Consider the following 23,145-nt stretch of genomic DNA (forward strand, 5'->3'; position numbering starts at 1 on the left):
ATCATATGCAAATACACTTTCCCATTTGGTTGGCTGCCTTTTTGATTTGTTGATGGTTGCTTTTGCTATGCAGAAGCCTTTTAGTTTGATGTAGTCATATTATTTTTGCTTTTACTTACTTTGCCTTTGGGGTCGAATTCATAAAATTTTCTGAGACCAAGGTTTATAAATTTAGTACATCTGTTTTCGTCTATGTATTTTAGTTTTTCATGTCTTACATTTAAGTCTATAGTCCATTTATAGTTAATGTTTGTGTATGTTGTCGAATCACAGTCTAGTTTAATTCTTTTGCATGTAGCTTTCCAATTTTCCCAGGACAATTTGTGGGTTTTTTTTTTTTTCCAGTTTAGCCCTTTAGTTCTGTCACTTTATATACTGTAGTACTCCCAGGTTGGCTGCATATAGTTACATCCTCTTGACGTACTGTCCCCTTTATCATTATAAAATGTTCATCTTTGTCTATTATTTTTTATGTCGACATCTATTGTCTCATAGACGTATGGCTGCACCCACTTTTGTCTGAATGCCATTTGTTTGGAGTATCATTTTCCACCTCATCGCTTTGAGTCTATCTGTCTTTGCAGCTGAGATGTTAATCCTGAAGGCAGCATATAGTTGGATTTTGTTTTTTGATCCATCCCGCTACTTTGTGCCTTTTAATTGGTGAGTTCAGTCCACTTACATTTAGGGTGATTATTGATATATGAAGATTTCCTATACCCATTTTATCCTTTGTCTTTTTGTAGCTGTGTCCCCATTGTTTCTTTTCCCTTGTGGTTCTATGTTGTTTCAGTTTGGTGGTATTCTATGATTTTTCTTGTTTTCTCTTCGTTTTATGTTATGTCTCAGTTCCAGATTTTTGTGTGTGTGCAGTTAACATTCGGTTTATGCAAAAGAAAGTTTCATACATACAGTAGTCTCTTTTCTTCTGATTGCATTTTATCTCCATTCACTTGTGCAAGTTGTCGTTTTCCTGCCCCTTTTGTTGTCACAAATTATCCTTTTATGCTTGTGCACATTTCTAAGTTGCAGTAGCTACTGTCCTTTAAAAAAATATTTTTACCTCTTTTAAACTTTACACTGTATTTAAATGTTTAATATCCCATTCTTAACAAAGGTTGCGCTTTCCTGCTTCTGTGTTGGTCATCTTACTCATAGTTTGTATCCTTTCGTTTGCCTGTTTGTTTCAGGTAGAGGAGCACCATTCAGCATTTTTTGTAATACAGGTCTTGCGATGGTCAATTCCCTGAGCTTCTCTGTATGTCTGGAAAAGCCTTTATTTCTGCTTCACATCTAAAAGACACATTTCCTGGATATATTATTCTTCGATGATTTCTCTCTCGCAATAATTTGAAGTATTTGGTTCTACTCTCTCCTAGCTCGCTGAGTTTTCTGCTGAAAAAAAAAGTCCGCTGATAATCTCATGGGGTTACCTTTATAGGTTACCATCATCTTTTCCCTGGCTGCCTTGAGAATTCTTTGTTATTTTTTGAGTTTTAATATAATGTGCCTTGAAGATCTTTTTGGATTGACATAATTAGTTTCTTGGAAAGGGATCCAGTCATGGGTTTGGGAAGTTGTCACTGATTATTTGTTTGAGGAGGCTCTTGGTTCCCTTTCTCATGCTTTCTGCTGTACACCTTCTTATATCGGCACGTAGTGGTCTTTTCCAGTAGGTGGCGATGAAGCGCAAGTTCTTTTCTCTTACCCGCCCTGCTGGACTTCCGAGGTCGCTGTGGGGCAGTGTCCCCTCGGCCGTGGAAAATGCCCCGGATTCCCCGAGGAGGTGGGTGTCCCTGTTATGACTCAGTCGCCTCAGCCTCGGGGATCCACTCTGTTCGATTGGAAGTGGCGGGCTGTGGGGCCCCTGTGTGTCCCCAGTGCCACCTTCCTGCAGCCAGAAGCCAGGGGCAGGAGCCGGTCTGTCCAAGCCGACCGGCCGCCCCTTTGAGGCCTCGCAGCCACAGGTGGCGGAGGGGACGGCTCCGCTCTTTCTGGTGGGCTTGGGCCCAGCGAGCACAGGGCGCTGAGGCGGGTGTTGTCTTCACCCTGTCCAGTCCGCAGAGTGGGCCCCTCGGCACGGCTTTCCTGACCCTGGGCCCGTGCGTGCAGCCACCCAGGCCCTACCGGTTCCCCTGCCCTGCTGACCTGCCCGTGGGGAATGGGCTGCACCCGGCCGCTGGCCCTGTGCACCCCATCCCGGCGCCGCTGCTCCTCAGATGTGTCCGCCTTCAGACACCCACCGCGGGGATCTCTGAGGCGGGTTTGTGTGTTGGGCAGCTGTCCAACTTGTAACTTCAAGGGTGACCTGGAAGCCCCCTCAAGCCGCCATGCTGTTGACATCACTCTTGTCTATCATTTTTCATGGCTGTATATTTTTTGAAATATTTTGCTGATACTTATTTTCTATTTCTGAGTTCAGTATAAACATCTCTGTTGGCATTGTTTCTCGCCTTTTCTGTAGTCTCCTAGGCAAAACCTCCACTGCTAAGATTGCCAGGTCAAAGGAAGGGTATTTTGATATGTATTGACCAGCTAATGCTGTTCCCTTCTACCAAGAGACCTTGAACATGGAATGCTGTGTAAATTACAGGCCATCTGAATTGTTACATTTAATGAAATTTCAATCAGAATTAAACAGGTGACAAAATTAACGTCCTTGAAATCTGTCAAAGTCCCACCTCAAGAGGTCTGGATGGAGGAAGGACTATGCACAGAGGAGGCAATTTTACCTGAGCCTGCATGGACATAATGAGAAGAAACCAATTATTAACAACTCAAGTTTACTAAAACTTTATCATTAATAACTTTCAACACTTTCAAACAGTTTGAAATGAATTAGGGTTCAAATTTTCCAATCATATAAATTCAGTATGTTATTAGATTAAAAAAACCCAGTACTTTTCAGTCTAAAATGCAAACTAATGATCGACTAAATATTACACTGTAAACACGGGTGATACTGTACAAAAAACTGGATGGGAGATGGGAGCCATTCATGAGTCTTGCCCAAATTTGTATTATTGTGGATGGCAGAATTACGTAATTTTCAGTACTTCGGTATTTCCTGAAACTAATCTTATTAAGGCTACCTGCAGGATTCCTTTTGAGTATGTCGTTATGAATGTAAAGTAGGGAACTGACTAGAATTTTAAAATATTTGTCCTAATAAGAGGAGTTTTCTCCACTTTGTTTAGTAATCGCTAGGCACCTATTACAAGTCAAGCAGTTTTCAAGGTAGAGAGTGGCGAAAACTCCACTGCCTGTGTGGAGGTTACATAGTAGCTGATCTCGATTTTACCAATCATTACACTTTTGTCAAAGTCCTGTCCATAATCTTCATTTATAAGCCCTTTCTTCTGGGTAGACTCCAATGGCGGCAGACGTAAACTCTATCTGCAGGATACGTCACACCTCACAGTTCTATAGATCCCCTCCGGAGTGGATTCTCTGGTGGTATACCAGATGTGACCTCTGGCTGAAGCCCTTACAGCACACATCACAAATGTAAGGCCGCTCTCCCGTGTGGACCCTCTGATGTGTGTGAAAATGTGAGGCCTGACTGAAGCCCTTTCCACACTGCTGACATGTATAGGGTTTCTCTCCGGTGTGGACCCTCTGATGAGCACTGAGTCCCGCACTCCAACTGAATTCTTTCCCACACTCCTCACATTTAAATGGTTTCTCGCCAGTATGAATTATCTGGTGGACTTGAAGATTTGACCTCTGGCTGAAGGCCTTACCACAGGTATCGCATTTATATGGTTTCTCTCCAGTGTGGACTCTCTGATGGGCTTGAAGATGCGAAGCTTGACTGAATCGCTTCTGACACGCATCACATTTGAATGGTTTTTCCCCAGTGTGAACACTCTGATGGGCCTGAAGGTTTGAGGCCTGACTGAAACCCTTACCACACTCCTCGCATTTATAGGGTTTCTCTCCCGTGTGGACTCTCTGATGGTTGTGAAGATTCAGGCTCCAATTGAAGCGCTTCCCACACACCTCACATTTGTATGGTTTTTCTCCAGTGTGGACTCTCTGATGGGCTTGAAAATATGAACTCTGACTGAAGCCTTTACCACACACATTGCATCGAAACGGTTTCTCTCCCGTGTGAACCCTCTGATGGCTCTGGAAACTTGAAGCTGAGCTAAAACCCTTACCACACTCTTCACATTTATACGGTTTCTCTCCCGTGTGGACTCGTTGATGACTATGAAGATTAAAGCTCAAACTAAAGCATTTGCCACACTCATCACATTTGTACGGTTTCTCTTCAGTGTGGACCCTCTGATGGGTATGAAGATTTGAGCTACAACTAAAGCGCTTACCACAATCTGTACATTTATATGGTTTCTCTCCAGTGTGAATTCTTTCATGGGCCTGAAGGTGGGATCGCTGAGTGAAGCCTTTCCCACATATCTCACATTTATAAGGTTTCTCTCCAGTGTGAACTCTGCAGTGAATATTAAGATCTGTGCTACGACTGAAGCCCTTCCCACAGCTTTCACATCTATAGGGTTTCTCTCCTGTGTGAATGGGCAAGTGAGCATAAAGGTGCGAGGTCTGGTTAAAGCTCTTACCACACTCGAGGCATGAGTAGGGTTTCTCCCCCGTGTGGACCCTCTGATGAGTCTGCAGGTTCGAGCTCTGACTGAAACCCTTGCCACACTCATGACACCAATAGCGTTTTTTCCCCGCACGAGTACCTTGTTGAATGGAGATGGTTGAGCTATAACCGGGCTCCTTCTCATGTGTACTGTATGTTAGGGACCTCTTTCCCAGGTGTACCTGCTGATGAACTTGAAGGCCGTGGCCATCGGTGAATGCCTTTTCGAATTCATCACACTGGTAGGTCTGCTGTCCTGTGGGGATTATACTGAGCTGGGCAAGAGGGGACACCTCCGAGACGTCTTCACTGCAGTTGCTGTGAGCTCTCTCTCTCTCGTGTACTGTAGCATCATCGTGGTGGCGTGAAATACAACTGAAAATGTCAACACATGGAGCAAATATACATAACTTGTTTTTCACTGGTGTCTGCTCACACCTCTGATAATTCTGTGTCTCATTTAGACATATTTTACTCCAAGAATTTCGAGCTCCCGCAGTTGGAAATACTTGGTTTTCATCACTATTGGAACGATCCCGGGTCAGATTCATCACACGGCTGCCTTCCGCGTGAGCCTGAGCGGCTGCTCCTGCTCCCAGCGGGCAGGGGGCGCCACGCTGTTGATTATGTATCACGGAGTCTTGACTTTTGCTTAATTTACTCACAACGTGTCTCTTGATTTGCCAGCACGAAAGCTCTCCCAATGAAAGGCACCTTACTCCTGCTTCGTGAAGAGTCTCCATCTCATTTTCATTCCCGCCTGAAAGGAAAAAGAGAATAAAGAAAGGACAGAGATTGGAATCAGCAAAAAGGTGAGCCAGGGAGCTCCAAGATCTTGTTTCTCCCATGGAAACATTAAAAAACAAAACAAAACGAACAAAAATTAGAGACTAGAAAATATAAATATATGAGTTCTGAAAACAGTCAAACATCTACAGCAACCAAGAGAGCACATCCGATTAAGAAAAAGCCACATTCAAAACGTATGAGATTTGGGATCAGCCCGGATGGAGGGGATAAGGTCTTCTCAGGTCTTTTCTCAGCAAGCTTTGCCTGGGGCTGTGTGAATGCGTCTTTTCCATTCCCCACTACACAAATGCTTTTATATATTTCATCGTTTTTATTTGTGTTATACAGTATGGTCTAAAGGATGTAGCAGCCTATCTCCCAATTCCCTACCTCACACTGGATAGAGCAGAGTACACCTTCCTTGTAATATGTAACCTGCCGTGGGGATGCCAAAGGAGCCTGTTCTCTGCTTCGCCTGACTCGGAGACAGGATGGGGAAAAGCAGTGGAAAGCGGCAGTACACAGTTGCAAGGTCCAGTGGGACTACAGCTACGCCAAAGCCTGGAGGAAGAGATTACACGTGAAGGAATGCACTAGAACATCTAAGTTCAAGAAGGGCCAGGGTGGCACTTTTTGGGAGATGAAGAGATTTAAAGGCATCTGTGTAGGAGAGAAATTGAAAAAGCCCAGGAAAGACATTAGTTCAGAAAAACACGTGAGAAGACCCTAAGCCCTCGCCCCGGCCAGACTCCGAGGCTCAGAAAACACCTTGCACATTAGTCTTTCCTGGACGAGAGCTAGACTACAAATGCTTTTCCTCAAACACTCAATCTTCAACAAAAGCAAACAAAAAACCTAAAGGAAAATGTAGCCTATTCAGAGGAAGAAAATAGAGGAAGCAAACCATCCATGAGGAAACAGGTATCAGAGTATCAAAGACTTTAAGACATGTTCAAGGAGCTAAAGGACAGAGACGTAAGCAAGATGGCAGAGCAGGCAGCGCCAGTCCTTCCTTCCACACAGGAACAGCAGATAACCAACAGCACATGGGGAAAAATTGTTTTGAAAACGTTAAAAAACCAGTTCAGAAGCTGCAACAACCCAGAGAACATCTAACCAAAAAAACCTGAACTCAAAATTGTGTAATGAAGGTCTCCCTCGATGCAGAGACAGAGGCGGCTGTTTTTTCAAATGCTTAATTTTCGATAAAGATGAGAGGGCATTTAAAAAGCAAGAAAACATAACCCCGTCAAAGGATGAAAATAAATCTCTAAAAGTCAACCCTAAAGAAACAAGACTCTTAACTACCTTGAAAAAAAGTTTTAGCAATATTTTAAATATGCTTAATGAGCCAAAGAATACTGAAAGACATCTAAATGAAATCAGGAAATAAGAGGAACAAAATGAGAATATCGACAACGAAACTAAAATTGTAAAAATTTTTCTGAAGCTGGAAATACAAAAGAATGGAAAACTTCTCTAGAATAGTTTAACAGCAAACTAGAGCAGGCAGAAGAATCAGTGAACTTGAAGTAAGGTCACTTAAAACTACCAATTATGAGGAGCAAAAAGAAGTGAACAGGTAAGGGGCGTATGGGGACATCATCAAGTGGACCAAGGGACAAATGGGAGGCCCAGAGGAGAAGAAAGAGACAGAGAGAACTAATTTGAAGAAATGCTAGCTGAAACTTCCAAGATTCGAGGCAATAACAATACAAGAAGCTCAAAAAACTTCAGCGGCAAAATAAGCCCAAAGACCCACATCAAAACACATTCTAACAAAACTGTCAAGTCAAAGAGAATCTTTGAGAAAGTCAACTTGTTATGTGCAGTAGCTCCTCTGTAAGATTACAAGCGCTTTTCTCAACACAGACCTTGCAGGACAGAAGGCAGTGGGATGGCATCTGCAAATTACTGAAGGAGAAAAAGACTCAACCAACACTATTTTCCAGCAAACTATCCTTCAAAAACGTGAGAGTCCTCCACCATCACCCAACCACTCCATCCCAGAATAAAAAAAAAAAAAAATGTGGGAGAAATTGAGACATTCTAAGATAAAACCCGAGGGAGTTCATTACCATTAGATTTGACCTACGAAAAAATGATAAAGGGAATCCTTCCATTTCAAATGAAAGACTATCAGACAATAACTCAAAAACAATAACTCAGCTAGCATTTCAGGGAAGTGAGTCACATTATAGTTGAGTAAAAGGAGTCCAAAGAGAGTAAGTAACAGCCTGATCTGGTTTGGGGACAAGTGCACGTTCTTTCCACTCCGCCACGCATAATTTATATACTAAGAGATCATGAACAGTTTCTCACCAAATAATTATGACTTAATCTTTTCCCAGTTCAGGGTCATCATCAGTCTAAGCCCACTTGTCCTGACCTAAAAGGATGTGGAGAAACTGGTGAGAACGTAAAATGATGCAGCCACCGTGAAAACAATACGAAGATGCTGCAAAAAACAAAAAAATAAAACAAAAAGAAGACAGACCATAGCATCCAGCAATTCCACTTCTGGGTACGTACTGAAAATAAATGAAAACAGAGCATCAAAGATATCGGTACATCCATGTTCTTGGCAGCATTACTCACAAAGGCCAGAAAGTGGCAGCAACCCGAGTGTCCGTCAGTGGACGAATGGAGATATACATGCGGTATTTACACGCAATGGAATATAGCCTCAAAGAGAAGCAAATTCTAACACTTGCTACGAAATGGATGACCCTTAACGGCATTATGTTAAGTGAAATAAGCCAGTCTCGAAAGGTAAATAGTGTATGCTTCCACTCATGAGGTTACTTAGTCAAATTCGTAGAAAATAGAATTCTGGTTGCCCGGGGCTGGGCTTTGGGGCCGGTAGTCAGTGTTCATTATTAAGTACAGAGTATTAGTCTGGGCAAATGAAAACGTAGAGATGGATGGTGGTGATGTCTGCATGACAATTTTAATGCGCTTGATGAGACTGAAGTGTACGTCTAAAGTTTTGTGTTATATATACATTTTACCCCATTAAAAAAATTAAGGACAAATGAATCCTTTGTTCAAATATTTCAAAATTTCACACAGTCCTCAGTTTTAGGCTTTAGAACATAAATCCCTCAATTTCACTTATGCTGGGTTTTCTTTTGTTTCATGTGCCCGTGGAAATAGGTGCTGGTTTCCTAGGCGCTAAGCATTGATGCGACTCACCGAGAACTACAGGTCTAAGAATAGACTATGAGACAGGAATCAGCCAGCTGCAGAGCAACGTAAACATATCCCGGGTTCTCAAAAGGGAGAAACTGACTTCCCTGCCAATACAAATAGTAAGTTAAAAGTATTCTCTTCTTCGCTACGGCTACTGAATCCTAAGCAGCATCTACATAAATCAGGCTAAATACAGGCTTCGATTACAGTGCCTCGCTGTCCAACCTGCACACCAGAAATGTGTTCAAAACAACAGAACTGTAAGGAGAAACGGACATGTCCACCATTATACTTGGAGATTTCGCCAATAACTAGCAAGACAAGTAGAAAGTGAGTGAAGGTACAGAAGATCTGAACAATACCATCAACCAACTCTGACACCTGGCCTAAAGGAATAGTGTCACCCAACGGCAGAAAACATTCCTTCAGGTGCACATGGACTATAACGCCAAACACTATTTTTGGGTCATAAAACAAGTTGTAATAAATGTAAGATTCAAGTCATACAAGGTATGTTGTAACCACAACTGAATTCAATCAGAAATTAACAACGCAAAGATCTGAAAAATCCCAAGTGTTCAGAAAAATAACACTACTAACTAAACCGCATCAAAACACAAGAGACGATATAAAGGGTATTTTGAGCTGAATGATAATGAAAACATCAATTTGTGACATCTACCACAACAGTACTTAGAGGAAAAGAACAAAGGTCTTCAAGAAATGAGAAAAACAAGCAAATTAAACCCAAAGTAAGCAAAATAGATATACACACACAGTCACACGTTACTTACTGATGGGGATATGTTCTGAAGAACTCGCTGGCAGGTGATTCTGCCATCACGTGAACCCCACAGAGTGCAGTTACACATGCCAGCCGGCCTCGCCCACTGCGCGCCGGGCCGTGTGGGGGGCCTCGCCGCTGCTAGGCTCTGCGCCTGTACAGCGTGCTACTGTTACTGAACTGAACCCTGCCGGCAATCGTAACAGCGGTTAAGTATCTGTGTATCTAAACATATCAAAACACGAAAAAGGTACAGTAAAAATTTGGTGTGAAAGATAAAGTGTGTGTGTGCATTGTAGGGGCTGAAGGAGGGCTGTGGGAGGGAGAGCGGAGGTCAGGAAGAGGGAGAGAGGGAAAGAGGAGGAAAGAAAGAGACCCAGAGAGAGAAATCTTGAGACAAGAAATAATCAAAGGGAAAGGGGGAGAGGGAGGGAGGGAGGCAAACAAAATGGAACTGAGAAGAAAGGGAGAAACCAAGCGAAGGGAAATGAACTGTGGCTGCACCTGTAGGGACTGGCTGGAGGCGGGGGCGCTCCCCTCCTCCCCAGCCCTCTCCCCTCACTCCCTCAATTCTGGGCCCAGTTTCTGGCCTGTGCAGGGTAGATGGACGGCATGGTGAGCCAGCCTCCTTGTCTACTTAAACCACCCAGAGCTAGCAATAAATTCAACATCTTAGTAGGGTCCGGCCTTTTTGTTCAACATAAACTTTTTGCTTATAACCCATTCTAATCTTAGGGGATTACTTGTCATATAACCAAAAAGTCATTATGTAGCACATGATTCTCTCTTTCTATACACACATACCAGCAAAAATCAATGAATGAAATAGAAAGTCAAAAAAAGCAAAAGTTAATTCTTTGAAAAAGAAAAATGATAAACTTCTAGCTTCATTAAAAAAAAAGTTAAAATATTGGGAATGAAGGGTGATGACTTTACTACAGATTGCACATATATTAAAAACATAATGAGACCTGGCCCCAAATAGCCAAAGCCATCTTAAGAAGAACAAAGCCGGAGGCATCATACTTCCTGATTTCAAACTGTATTACAAAGCTATAGTAATCAAAACAGTATGGTATTAGCATAAAAACAAACACAAAGATCAATGGATCTGAATGGAGCCCAGAAATAAACCCGTGCATACATGATCAATTAAATTATGACAAATAAGCCAAGAATATACAATGGGGAAGGGCAGTCTTCAATAAATGTTGTTGGGAAAACTGGACAGATAATGAAACCGGACCATTATTCTACACCATAAACAAAAAGTAACTCAAAGACTTGGATAAAACTCCCAGAAGAAAACAAAGGTGGCAAGCTCCTTGACACTGTTCTTGGCAATGATTTTTTTTTGGATTTGACACCAAAAGAAAAGGTATTGAAAAATAAAATAAATGAGACTATATACCAAAAAAGCTTCTGCACAGAAAAGGAAACCGTAAACAATATGAAAGGGCGCCCTAGTGTAGGGGAGAAATTACTTGCAAATTATATATCTGAGAAGGCATTAGTATCCAAAATACATACAGAACTCATACAACTTTAGCAAAAAACCGCAAACAATCCAAATAAAAAATGAGCAGAGGACATGAACATTTTTCCAAAGATACAGATGGTCAACATGTACATGAAAAGATGCTCAATCTCATTAATCATCAGGGAAATGCAAATCAAAACCATAATGAAAAATCACATCATACCTGTTAGAATGACTAGCATCGAAAAGACGAGACAATAACTGCTAGCAAGAATGTGGAGAAAAGGGAACGCTCGTGCAGTTGGTGGGATTATAAACTGGTAGAGCTACCATGGAAACAGTATGGAGGGTCCTTAAAAAAATTTAAGAAAACTAGTGTAGGATCCAGTAATTCCACTTCCGGGTATTTGTCCAAAGGAAACAAAATCATTTCCGAGACACATCTGTACCTCCACGTTCACTGCAGGATTATTTATAATAACTGGGACAACGCAGAACAACGTACTAAGGAACAACCTGTCTGTCCATCAGTGGATAAACGAACAAAGAATGTATTAAATATATAATGGAATTTATATTATAGACACATGGTTTTATTATAACATGGAATACTATTTAGGCATAAAACAGATGGAAATCTAGCCATTTGTGACAAGACGGCTGGACCCTAAAGGTCATTATGCTAAATGAAGTAAGTCAGACAGAGAAAGACAAATACTTTTTGATCCTCACTTATATGTAGAATCCTAAAAAAGAAACAGAAAAAGAGATCCGGGGCCGGGGGAGGATACCGAATAAATAAGCACGATGCAGTGACTACAGTCGACACTGCTATATGGCATGTCCGAAAGTTGCTAAGAGAGTAAATCCTAAGACTTCTCATGGAAGAAAAGTTCTTTTGTACCCACAAAAGGTGATCAGTTTCAACTAGTGGTGATCACTTTGTAACGTATGTAAGTCAAGTCATTATGACGTGCTCCTTAGACTTTTACAATGCTGTATGCCAACTGTATTTCAAAATTACAAAAGGAATAAAAGAGGGAACACCAGTGCAAATCCTATGAACATGAAAAGAATAAATGGATACTGTGAACAACTTCATGCCCACAAATTTAATAATCTAGATGAAATGGACCAAATCCTCGAAAGATACAATCTGCCGAAACTCATACAAGAAACAGACAACCTGAAGAGGCCTATAACTATTAAAGTTGAATCAATAACTTTTTAAAACAGCACCAGGCCTAGATGGGTTCACTGGTGAATTATACCAAACATTTAAGACGTAATTATACAAATTCTCTACAATATCTTTTAGAAGCAGAGGGAATACTTCCTAACCAATTCTGTGAGGCCAGCATGACCCTAATACCAAAACCAGACGTGACATTACAAGAAAACTACAGATCAATATCTTTCATGAATATAGATGTAAAAATTACCAAAAAATACCAGCAAATCAAATCCAACAATGTATAAAAAGAATCATGCACCATGACCAAGTGATATTTATCCCAGGTATGCAAGACTGGTTCAAGACTGGAAAATCAATTAATGTATCCATCACAAGAATAAACTAAATAAAAAAACTCACACAATCCTATCAACAAGAAAAATCATTTAACACTGATTTGTGATTAAAAAAAAAAAAACCTCAGCAAACGAGGAATATAGGGGCATGTCTTCAACTTGTTTAAGGACATCTACAAAACCAACAGCCAACATACTTAATGGTGAGAAATTCAACAGCTTCCGTTACCACTCCTTACAATATCATACTAGAAGGCCCAGCTAATGCCAACAGACGAGGAAAGTCAGTAGAATGGGTACAAACTGGGGAGGAAGAAATAAATTGTCATTGTTCACAAAGGACATGACTATCTTTGTAGACAATTCCGAAGAATCAACAACAAAATCCCTGGAACTAATAAATAAAATTACAGCAGGGTTGCAGAACATAAGGTTAACGTACGAAAGTCTACTGCTTTCCTGTATGCAAGAGACAGATAAGAGGAATTTGAAATTAAAACCACGTTAACATTTACATTAGCAACCCCTAAAATGAAATACTTAGGTATGACGCTAACAGAATACGTACATGATCTACATGAGACAAATTGCAAAACTCTGATGAATAAAATCAAAGTCCTAAAGATGGAGAGAGATCCTATGCTCGTGGATAGGAAGACTCGTTACTGTCAGTCCTTCCCATTTTGATCTTTAGGTTAATTGCAATCCCAATCAAACTTCCAGCAAGGTAGCTGGTGGATATTGACAAACATATTCTAAAGTTTATATGGAGAGGCAAAGACCCATAACAGCCAAGATAATATTGAAGAACTTGGAGGACTGACATGAACCAAGTTCTAGATTACTGTGATGCTGCAGTATTCAAGACAGTGTAGAGCTGGCCAAAGCAGAGACAAACAGACCAATGGAACGGAACAAAGAGCTGGGGAACAGACCCATGCGAATATAATCAGCTGACCTCTGACAATGGAGCAAAGATGGTCTTAGCAACAAATGGTGCTAGAATCTTGACAGGACATCCATGTGCAAAAAAAAAAAAAAAAAAAAAAAAAAAAAAAAAAATTCACATACACCTCCTAAAACCTCTCTTCACAAACATTAACCTAAAAGAGATCACAGATCTTAAACACAAAACTATCGAACTCAATTAAAACTTGCTCTGTAAAGAAAGACACTGTGAAGAGAACGAGAAGACAAGTTGACCGAGAAAGCATCTATGAAAGCATTCAGTGTGTAAAAGGATCAGATCCAAGACTCACACAAAAAAAAAAAAAAAACTCTGCAAAACAGTAAATCTAAACAACTGATTAAAAAAAAAAAAAAAAAAAAAAAAAAATAAGCAAGGCTAAGCAAAGGACCTGACCAGACGCCCACCAAAGAATAGAAAGTATATGCTGTGAAAATAGCAACAGGTATATGAAGAAATGTTCAACATCATGTCATTAGTGAATTGCAATTAAACAAGATACCACTATATACTAACTGAAATGGCTGCAAAACTAAAAATAGTGACACCACCAATTAGATGCGTTGGTGAGGATGGAGCATGGAACTTTATCATTCCATCATCATTATTATCCAGAATAATTTTTATGAATATTTTTAGGAATATTTTTAGGAATAATTTTTATTATTATTTTATTATTATTATAATTTTTATTATTTTTATTTTTTATATTATTATTTTTATTATTATTTTTATTATTTTAAAGATAGATTTATCCTGATAAAAAGATTAGATTGATTAACTAGGACTGAATGAGATTGAACTGGAAGAGTTTGGTAGTTGCTTACAAAACTACAAAGCTAAATAGATATACTGTTACCATACTATCTGACAATTGTGCTCCTTGGTGTTTACCCAAATGAGATGAAAACTTATGCCCCCACGAAAATCATCGCATGGATGTTTACAGTAGCTTTATTCATAACTGCCTTTATTCAACTTGGAGGCAATCAAGATGAATGGGTAAACTGCGGTACATCTAGGCAGTGGACTATTATTAGTGCTAAAAAGAAATGAGCCATCAAGCTATGAAAAGAAAAGAAGGAAATATAAATGCACATTACTAAGTGTAAGAAGCCAATCTAAAAGGCTACATACTGTATGATTCCAATCATATGACATTCTGGAAAAGGCAAATCTACAGAGTCAGAAAGACCAGTGGTTGTTAGGGGCGGGGAGAGACTGACAGGTAGAACACAGAGGATTTTTAGGGCAGGCAACCTATTCTGTATGATGTCATTACCGTCTAAAGCCATAGGAGGCACAAGACCAGGAGTGAACCCTAACGTAAACTGTGGACTCTGGGTGATAATGACGTGTCAATATAGTTTCGTCAGTTACAACAAATGTACCACTCCAGTACGGGATGCTGGGATGTTAGCAGTGGGGGTGCTGTGTGTGTGTGTGGGAACTCTGCATTTTCTGCTCGGTTTTGCTGGGAATCTAAAAGTGCTGTGAAAAACAAAATCTATTTAAAAACTACACACACACATACACACACCACCCCCCAAAAAAGTAATAAAAATAACATACACTAACTACATGATCCAACCAACTATTCTACTCCTGATTCTTACCCAAGAAAAATGAAAGTCTATGACCTTACAAACACTTCTGGAAAAAATATTTTAACACCTTCATTTGTGATAGCAAAAAACTGGAAACAAACATCCATCAACAGGTAAATGAATAAACAAATTGTGATATATCTACACAATGGAATACCATGCCGCAATAAAAAGGAACAAACTATTGATACATGCCACAATATGGGTGTATCTCAAATTATACTGAAATAAGACCAAAAAAAAAAAAAAAGAATATATACTGTGTGATTTCATTTGTGAAAAATTCAAACTAATAGAAACAGGAAATAGATCAGTGGTTGCCTCAGGAAGGGTCTGGGACAGAAAGTAGGGAGAGAGGGAGAGATTACAAACAGACCTGAGGATTTTGTAGGGCTTTTAAGGATTTCTTCTGCTTTGATGTGCTCCACAAATTAACCCCCTAGATCTGGCAGGAAAAGAGCTCAAGGGGGCAAGAGGCAGAATTTAAGACTGAGGAACCGCTGGAAATTCAGAGCGGACACTCTGGGAGCAAGAAAGCCGCAGGAGTGAGATCGACGCAATAAGCTCTTCCCCACTCCCTGGCTGACCACGACAGCACAGGCTGAGACTTGTGAGTTTGAGTCTCTTTTGACTGAGTGCATTACTTAACCCGCATACGGTTTAAAGTGCCAGAGGTCAGAATGCAGGGCTAGAAACACCGCTGGAAGTTTACAGGTGAAAAATCAAAGACGAGGAGACCACAGAGGGTGAGTCCCTAACAGAATGTAAGCCCTGCCCACATCCTTGACAGAGCTCTTACCTGTGCAGACACGGGAAAGGCCCCAAAGGCCTGGACTGGAAAAGTGGCAGCTAAATGCAAACTGAGACATGAAAGTGTCATACAAAAAATATCTGATTTACCCAAAACAATGCAGAAAAGGACAGATGAATAAAAGGAATGAGACCCGCCCCCCAAAAAAAGGTGAGACGGGGTAAATGTAAGCACAACTGTATCAATAACTACGTTATATGTAAGTGTCCTAAAATCGAAACGCAGAGACTGGCAGTGTACATAAAAAGCAAAATCCAACTATGTGCTGTCAAAAGAGACGCATTTCGAATACGAATAAGAAAAAGAACAGAAACAGACATAAATCATAAAAATATAGCATGCAAAGCCTAAGAAAGCTGGAGAAGCTATCAGACAAAAAGAGACTTTACAAAACGAAGCACTATTAGAGACGCAGACATTTTATAACGAAGGATCGATTAAGCAAAAAGATAACAAAAGGTATGTATGTCTAATACGGACCCCAAAATACATGAAGCAAAAACAACTAAAGAGAAAGGAACAAAGCTACAAAAGAATAGATGCTGAGATTTTAATACTTCTCTCAGGTGAGAATTAGACCCGCAAAAAACAAAAATCAGTAAAGTCATACAAGATCTGAACCACTGTATTAACCACTTCAAAATGAAATTTATAGACCACTGCCCCCAGCTATGGAACATTTTTTTCAAATACACACCCAAAAATCCATTGAGATGAATCGCATCCAAGGCTATAAAACGAGTTATTGAAGAAGGCCAATACCGATATCAAAAGCAGACGAAGACGTCAAGTACAAAGAAACTTACAGCTCCAAACCCCCACTTAACTAACACAGGTGCAAAAATCTCAAGAGAAAATCTTTGTTTCTAGAAATGCAACAGAAAGGGTACTACATAATGAATAATGAAAAAGTGAGGTAAATCCCAGGAATGCAAGGTTGTTTTAACATGTGAAGTCATCAGTGCACTTGACTATAGTAACAGCAGAAAGAAAATCTTATGCTCATCTCAGTCCATGGAGAATAAGCATTAGACAAAATTCCGTACCTGCGCATGATAAAAACGCTCGTTAAACTAGGAAGAGAAAGAAACCAGCCCACTGAGAACACTGAAGAATCACACTAAGCGCTGAGCACAAATACCGTCTACCTGCATCGGTCGAAAGGAAACGGGGCATGCAGTTTGGAAAGAACTAAAATGATACTCGCAGAGGTTATCGTTCTGTACGTGGAAAATCTTCAGGAGTATACAAAAGTGCTTCTAGAATAGGTGAATACAGGAAGGCCGTAGGCTACAAGGGTAATGTACACAAAAATCAACTGCATGCTATGGAAAATGGCATGGAGGTTTTTCAAAAAATTAAAAATGGATATCAGCAATTGCACTTCTGGGTATTTGTCCAAAGAAAACCAAAACAATAATTCATAAAGATCTATGCACTCTAACATTCATGGCAGCCAAAATATGGAAGCAATCTAAATGCCCATCAACAGATGATTGGATAAAAAAATTATGGTTCATATATACAATAGAATATTACTCAGCCATTAAAAAAAATGAAATCCTACCATTTGCAATGACATGGATGGACCTAGAGGTTATCATGCTGAGTGAAATAAGTCAGACTGAGAAAGATAAATACCATATGATTTCACTTATATGCGGAATTTAAGGAACAAAAAGAACTAATCAAAAACAGACTCACGATTTGGTGGACAATTTGGTGACAGAGGGGAGGAGGGTTGAAGGGTTGGGAGAATGGGGTGAAGGGTTAAAGAGGTGCAAATTAGTATCTGATGGATGGTCACGGAGATGGGGAGCACGGCACAGGGAATGCTGTTAGCATTAATATGTTGGCTAGGTGGAGGGTCAGGGGAGGGAGGGAGCAATTAGAACTGTTTTATGAACTATATAGATGTCTAACCAATGTACTGTATACTTGAAACTAACTTAAAAAAAAATTTAAAAATACACGAATCAGAAAAAATTAACTGCATTCCCACATGGTAGAAGCAAATAATTGAAAAATGAAATTAAAAAGCAATTCCATTTATAGAGCATCAAAAATATAAAACAATTGTGAAAAATTCAAGATCTATAATTCCTATATATAAAACACTATAAAATATGATACTGTGATTTATAATGAATACATATTTTAGTCTTCGTCCATGGTTCCTGGGTGACAGCTCCCCAAACCCTTGGACTTCCCTAAGCGATACAGGCAATGGGAGCATCTTCTGCTACATTTGGCCCTTCATCCTCAATTCCTGAAATGGCTTCAGAGGCAAGAAGGTGAAATGAGTGTCTTGATATTCATAACAAGCCCCCTTCAACTACACCTGAGTTTTTGTTAATAAGGCGACTTGCAAAGCATGTAGGGATGGGGACTGGCTGCCAGGAGAACTAAAGAGATCAGAGGGCTGGATCTTTCAGCCCAAACCCCCGACTTCTGGAGCCAGGAGAGGGGCAGGAGGTTGAATCACCACTGCCTGATGGTTTACTCAATCATGCCCACGTAACAGAGCCTCCATAAAAACCCAATAGGAGGGGGTTCAAGGAGATTCTGGGTAGGTGAGCATGTGGAGATGCAGGTGAAACCAGACCCTAACAGTTTTTATTTTTTCCTAGTTTCAAGTGTCTTTCAGGAGATAACAGCAGGCCCCCTCACAGTGCTCCAGAGACCACCAGATTAAGCCGGATCAACAGCTGAATACTCCTAAGCACACCTGGGGAGCACAAAGGAACCAAAACGCATGGGACCCAAGTAGCAGAGGTGCTACTTTTGCCACCCGGAGCCCATTAAGAAGCAAGGGGTCCATCAATAAGGAAGATCAGGTGCAGAGAACAAATCTGGACATACAGAGAACTGATAAACTCTGCAAGACTGGAATTTCTTTGTTCTTTCTCGTTCCTTCCCCACCCCTACCCTTAGATGCCTTAATTCCAACACTATCTAATCAGAACCCCTGAATTAGAAATAATGAATATGCGTAACTTCTCCTTACCCTCACCTCTTAAAACTGATCCCAAGCCTTTGTTCAGTGAGACTAATCTGGTCTTTGTCTCTGGTTTCTCATTGGGCTGGCTTGACGAATAAATCTCCCTTTCTCTGTGAAAACCTGCTGCCTCACACTTTTGGCTTCTCTGTAAGCAGCGAGCACTGAACTTGCAGCCTCTGTCCGGTAACACGGGGGCAGCGGTGGCCCAAGAGACCACTGAAGCTCTCTGCCTCTTCCCCTAGACCAGGCCCTGTGCGTCTCTTCCATCGGCTGTTCCTGAGTCACATCCTTTAATGATAAACTGGCAATCGAGTAAAGTAAAATGTTTTTCTGAGTTCTGTGAGCTGCTCTAGAAGATTACTGGAACCCAAGGAGGGGAGTGTGGGAACCTCATATCTATAGCCAGTTGTTCAGAAGCATAGGTGACGCCCCGGACCCAAGACTAGTGTTTGAAAAAGGGTGTGGGGGGACCGCAGTCTTGTAGGACTGAGCCTTTAACCTGTGGGATCTGATGCCATCTCAAGGTAGATGGTGTCAGAATTGAGTTAAATCTCAGGACATCTCGTCAGTGTCTGCTGAGAATCAGAATTACGTAAAGACCCATGGACACAAATAGAGAGTGCAGAAATAGACCTGCACACATGTGCCAGTTAATTGGACAGAGATGCCAAGGTAATTCAGTGTGAAAATCAGCCTTTGAATAGAGCTGGAAAACTATATCGCTACAGAGAAAAAAACAAAACAAAACAAAAAACCTTAACCCTTACCTCATACCACACATAATAATTAACTCAAAACGTATCACAATTTAAACTATAAAACAACTTTTTTGGGGGGAGGGAAAGGCATAGGATAAATTCTTTGCAACTTTGAGGCTGGCGAAGATTTGTTAAGACACAAAAATATACCGTAAGAAAAAACTAGTAAATTACTCAATTAAAAGACATTTGCTTACAAAGACACCATTAAGAAAATGAAAAGGCAACACAGACTGGGATAGAATCCCTACAAATGTGCATCTGTGTGTATCCATAATATATAAAGAATTCTTCCAAACTGACAAACGAATCAATTTTTTTTTAAGGGCAAAGATCTGAACCCAGGTACTACACGAAAGATGTGTAAATGGCCAAGATAAACTTGAAAAGACAAACGTGAAACGATGTTTAAAATCACTAATCATCATTAAAACTATAACGAACATTACGTATCCACTAGAATGGCTAAAGTTAAGAAGAGTGATTGTTTCGATTGCAACTCTCCTACGCCACTGGTGGGAATGCAAACGGGTACAGCCACTGTGGAAAAGTTTGCCAGTTTCCTAGGGTAAACATACACCTACATATGATTCAGCCAATTCCACACATATGTATTTTCCCAAGAGAAAAAAGGACCAGAATGTCGACTTTCATAGTAGCTTTGGTTACAGTAGCTAAAAATGAGAAACAACCCAAAAGTCCTTCAAAATGATGAATAGACAAAGAAATGGTATAAGTCATACTACGCCATGAAATACTGAGAAATACTGCTCAGCAACAGAATGGAAAAAAAAAATAACTACCGAAACACACATCTCAAAAAAAAAAATTAGCAAGAAAAAGAAGCAGATCAAAGCGACAAATATTGTTGGAAATTCCATTTATGCTCACTTTTGAGAAAAAAAACTTTTTTTTTTTTTGATGACACTGGTTGCCTGGGAGTGAGAAGGGACAGTAAATGGGCATGAGTGCAAATGCTGGGGTCATGGAAATGTTATCTTGATTGTGGTACTGTTTACATGACTGATAGATACACTTGCCAACTTATCAAATGATATACTTGATCAGGGTGAATCTGCACAGAGACAAAGTAGAATGGTGGGTGCCAGGGGCTGGGGACAGGAGGACACAGGGAGTTGTGGTTCAATGGGCAGAGAGTTTCAGTTTTGCAAGATAAAAAAGTCCTGGAGACTGATTGCTCCAATAACGTGAATATACTCAATACTACTGAACTGTCCACTTAGAAATGGTGAAGATGGTAAATTTTGTTACTTTTTTTGATATAATTTTTTTAAAAGTGTGAATTTCCCCGACTATGAAAAACAGAAATAATGAAAAGCTCTCAAGAGACCCCAGGAGACGAGGAGAGAATGAAATTACATGCAACGTGGTACCCTGGGCTGGATTCTGGGACAGAAAGAGAACATTAACCGAAAAGAAGCAAAATCCAAATAAAGTCTGGAGTTTACTTAGTAGTAATGTACAACTGTGAATTTTGCAGTTTTGACAAATTTATCATGGTAACGTAAGGCGTTAATGACGGGGGAAAGCAGGTGGAGAGTTTATGGCAACTCTCCATACTAGCCATGCGATATTTCTATAAATCTAAAATTATGAGTTTGTTTTTGAAAAGGGTGAATTTTTTACATGTAAATTGTTTCTTAATAAGGCTGATTAAAAGGCATTTTTGACTAGTGCACAGATATTGGTTTCCAATGCCGTTCTCCAATGAAAGGAATCAAGGTCCTTGGACAAGTGGCTGAGTTTAAGGCTGGGCAAGAATACAAGATGTGGCAGGGCATCATGTAGGGCCAGCGGTCTCCAGCCTTTCTGGGACCAGGGACCAGTGCTCCTATGAGAATCTAATGCCTGATGAGCTGAGGCAGAGCTGGGGCAGTGATGCTGGCACTGGGGAGCGGCTGCAAATATGGATGAGCTTTGCTCGCCCGCCGCTCACCTCCTGCTGTGTGGCCCGGTTTTTAACATAGACCAGTACCGGTCTGCAGCCCAGGGGGTTAGGGACCCCTGATGTAGAGTCAGACAGTAAGGAAATGCTCCAAAACACCTAAGGAGAGGGGCATGAGGAAGGCATCTAGGAGCTAACCTGAAAGAGCTCCAGTCAAAGCAGTAACGTAATGCCATACTGGGTTATTACCCAAAGTATAAAATAAATATGCACGAGTCCATACTGATCATAGATGGGTAATGAATGACAACAGTTGTTACACATAGATGCTGATATATCTATGGGTGGTATTACATATTCCAGCAAAAGTGGAAGGACAGATAAAACAGAAATAGCAGAGACTGATGACAACTGATGCATCAGGTCGATTTTCAATAACAGAAGGAGATGTGATAATGAGAGTTAAAACTGAACCCAACTGTGTGACTACAAACGGTTAAATCATTTCTTATCATGTATGTCCCCATGATGCACATACACGATTTTAGAATTAACTAATTTTCTAGGTTTTATACATTTCTGAAATTCTTCTACTTTTGTCGATGTTGCTCTCGGAGGAAAATGGCCAACTGGCAGTTCAGGCATTTGCGACAATGTGAACAGGCTCAAATCAGGGGCTCTGCTAAGAGCGAACAGTTTCTAACTCTAGACTTACCGATTTAGAAGCTATGTGATAATTCTCCAAGGCATTACGTTTCATTCTATAAAAAACATAATTACGTCACCTAAGGATTAAACGCAGATAAAGTGCTTCTCATAACATGATAAATTAGTTAAGAGTATTAGTAAATTATGCAAATTACACTTGAACTTACTCAGAATTGCAAAAGGGTCAACATTTCAGTAATTTCTTTTCTTTTTTTACACAAGAATCTCCTTATCTACACAGCCGTATCAGTGACTTCTGTAAATATGACATTTGAAACTTGTACCAGAAAACTTCACGTAGGTCATGTGATTGTTTAAGTATTAGAGGGAGGGACAGAGAGGACAGGATGGATGGGGTGAGAGATGACTGACTGCCTGGCTGGGAATATGGATTCCAACAAACAAACAAGCAAAGACCTGTTAAAACTAATAAATAAAGTTGGCAAAGTAGAAGCATATGTCAACACACGAAAATCAGTTGCATTTCCATATATAACGAACAATCTGAAAAAGAAATTAAGGAAACAATTCCATTTATGATAGCATCAAAAATAATAAAATACTTAGGAATTAACCAAGGGGGTGAAAGATTTGCACACCAAAAACTATGAAACGTTGATAAATTAAAGACATTAAAAAATAGAATGACATCTCATGTTCTTGTGTTGGAAAATTTAATATTGTTAAGATGCTGATGCTACCCAAAGGGATACAGAGAGTCAATGCAATCCTTGTCAAAATTCCAACAACACAGAAATAGAAAAACCTATCCTAAAATTCACAGGAAACCTCAAAGGAATCCAAATAGCCAAAACAATCCTGAGAAAGAAGAAAAAAGTTAGAGGATTCATATCCTGATTTGAAAACTTACTATAAAGACAGTAATCAAAACAGTGTAGTATTGACAGAGAGAGAGAGATACACACGGATCAAGGGAATAGACCAGAGAGCCCAGAAATAAACCGCTGCACACACGGTCAAATGATTTTTGACAAGGGTGCCA

At 40.2% G+C, this 23,145-nt stretch overlaps 1 protein-coding gene across 18 annotated transcripts in view; it reads right to left on the reverse strand.

The window, feature by feature from the left end:
- Positions 1 to 304: 304 nt before the first annotated feature.
- Positions 305 to 23,145, reverse strand: part of ZNF235 (zinc finger protein 235) — a 29,204-nt gene continuing 6,363 nt past the window's right edge. For 15 of the 18 annotated variants that reach the window (XM_039866090.1, XM_039866095.1, XM_039866097.1 and 12 more), the window contains one exon: positions 305 to 5,369. In XM_039866090.1, coding sequence (XP_039722024.1) covers positions 3,424 to 5,369 — 1,946 coding nt within the window. In that variant the 3' untranslated portion in view covers positions 305 to 3,423. Of the gene's footprint in view, positions 5,370 to 7,719; positions 7,788 to 23,145 lie in introns of those variants that run through there. The other 3 variants (XM_039866106.1, XM_039866107.1, XM_039866108.1) reach the window with 3 other exon arrangements.

Source organism: Pteropus medius, unplaced genomic scaffold, assembly GCF_902729225.1.
Source record: "Pteropus medius unplaced genomic scaffold, Ma_sr-lr_union100, whole genome shotgun sequence".
NCBI classification, from domain to species: domain Eukaryota; kingdom Metazoa; phylum Chordata; class Mammalia; order Chiroptera; family Pteropodidae; genus Pteropus; species Pteropus medius.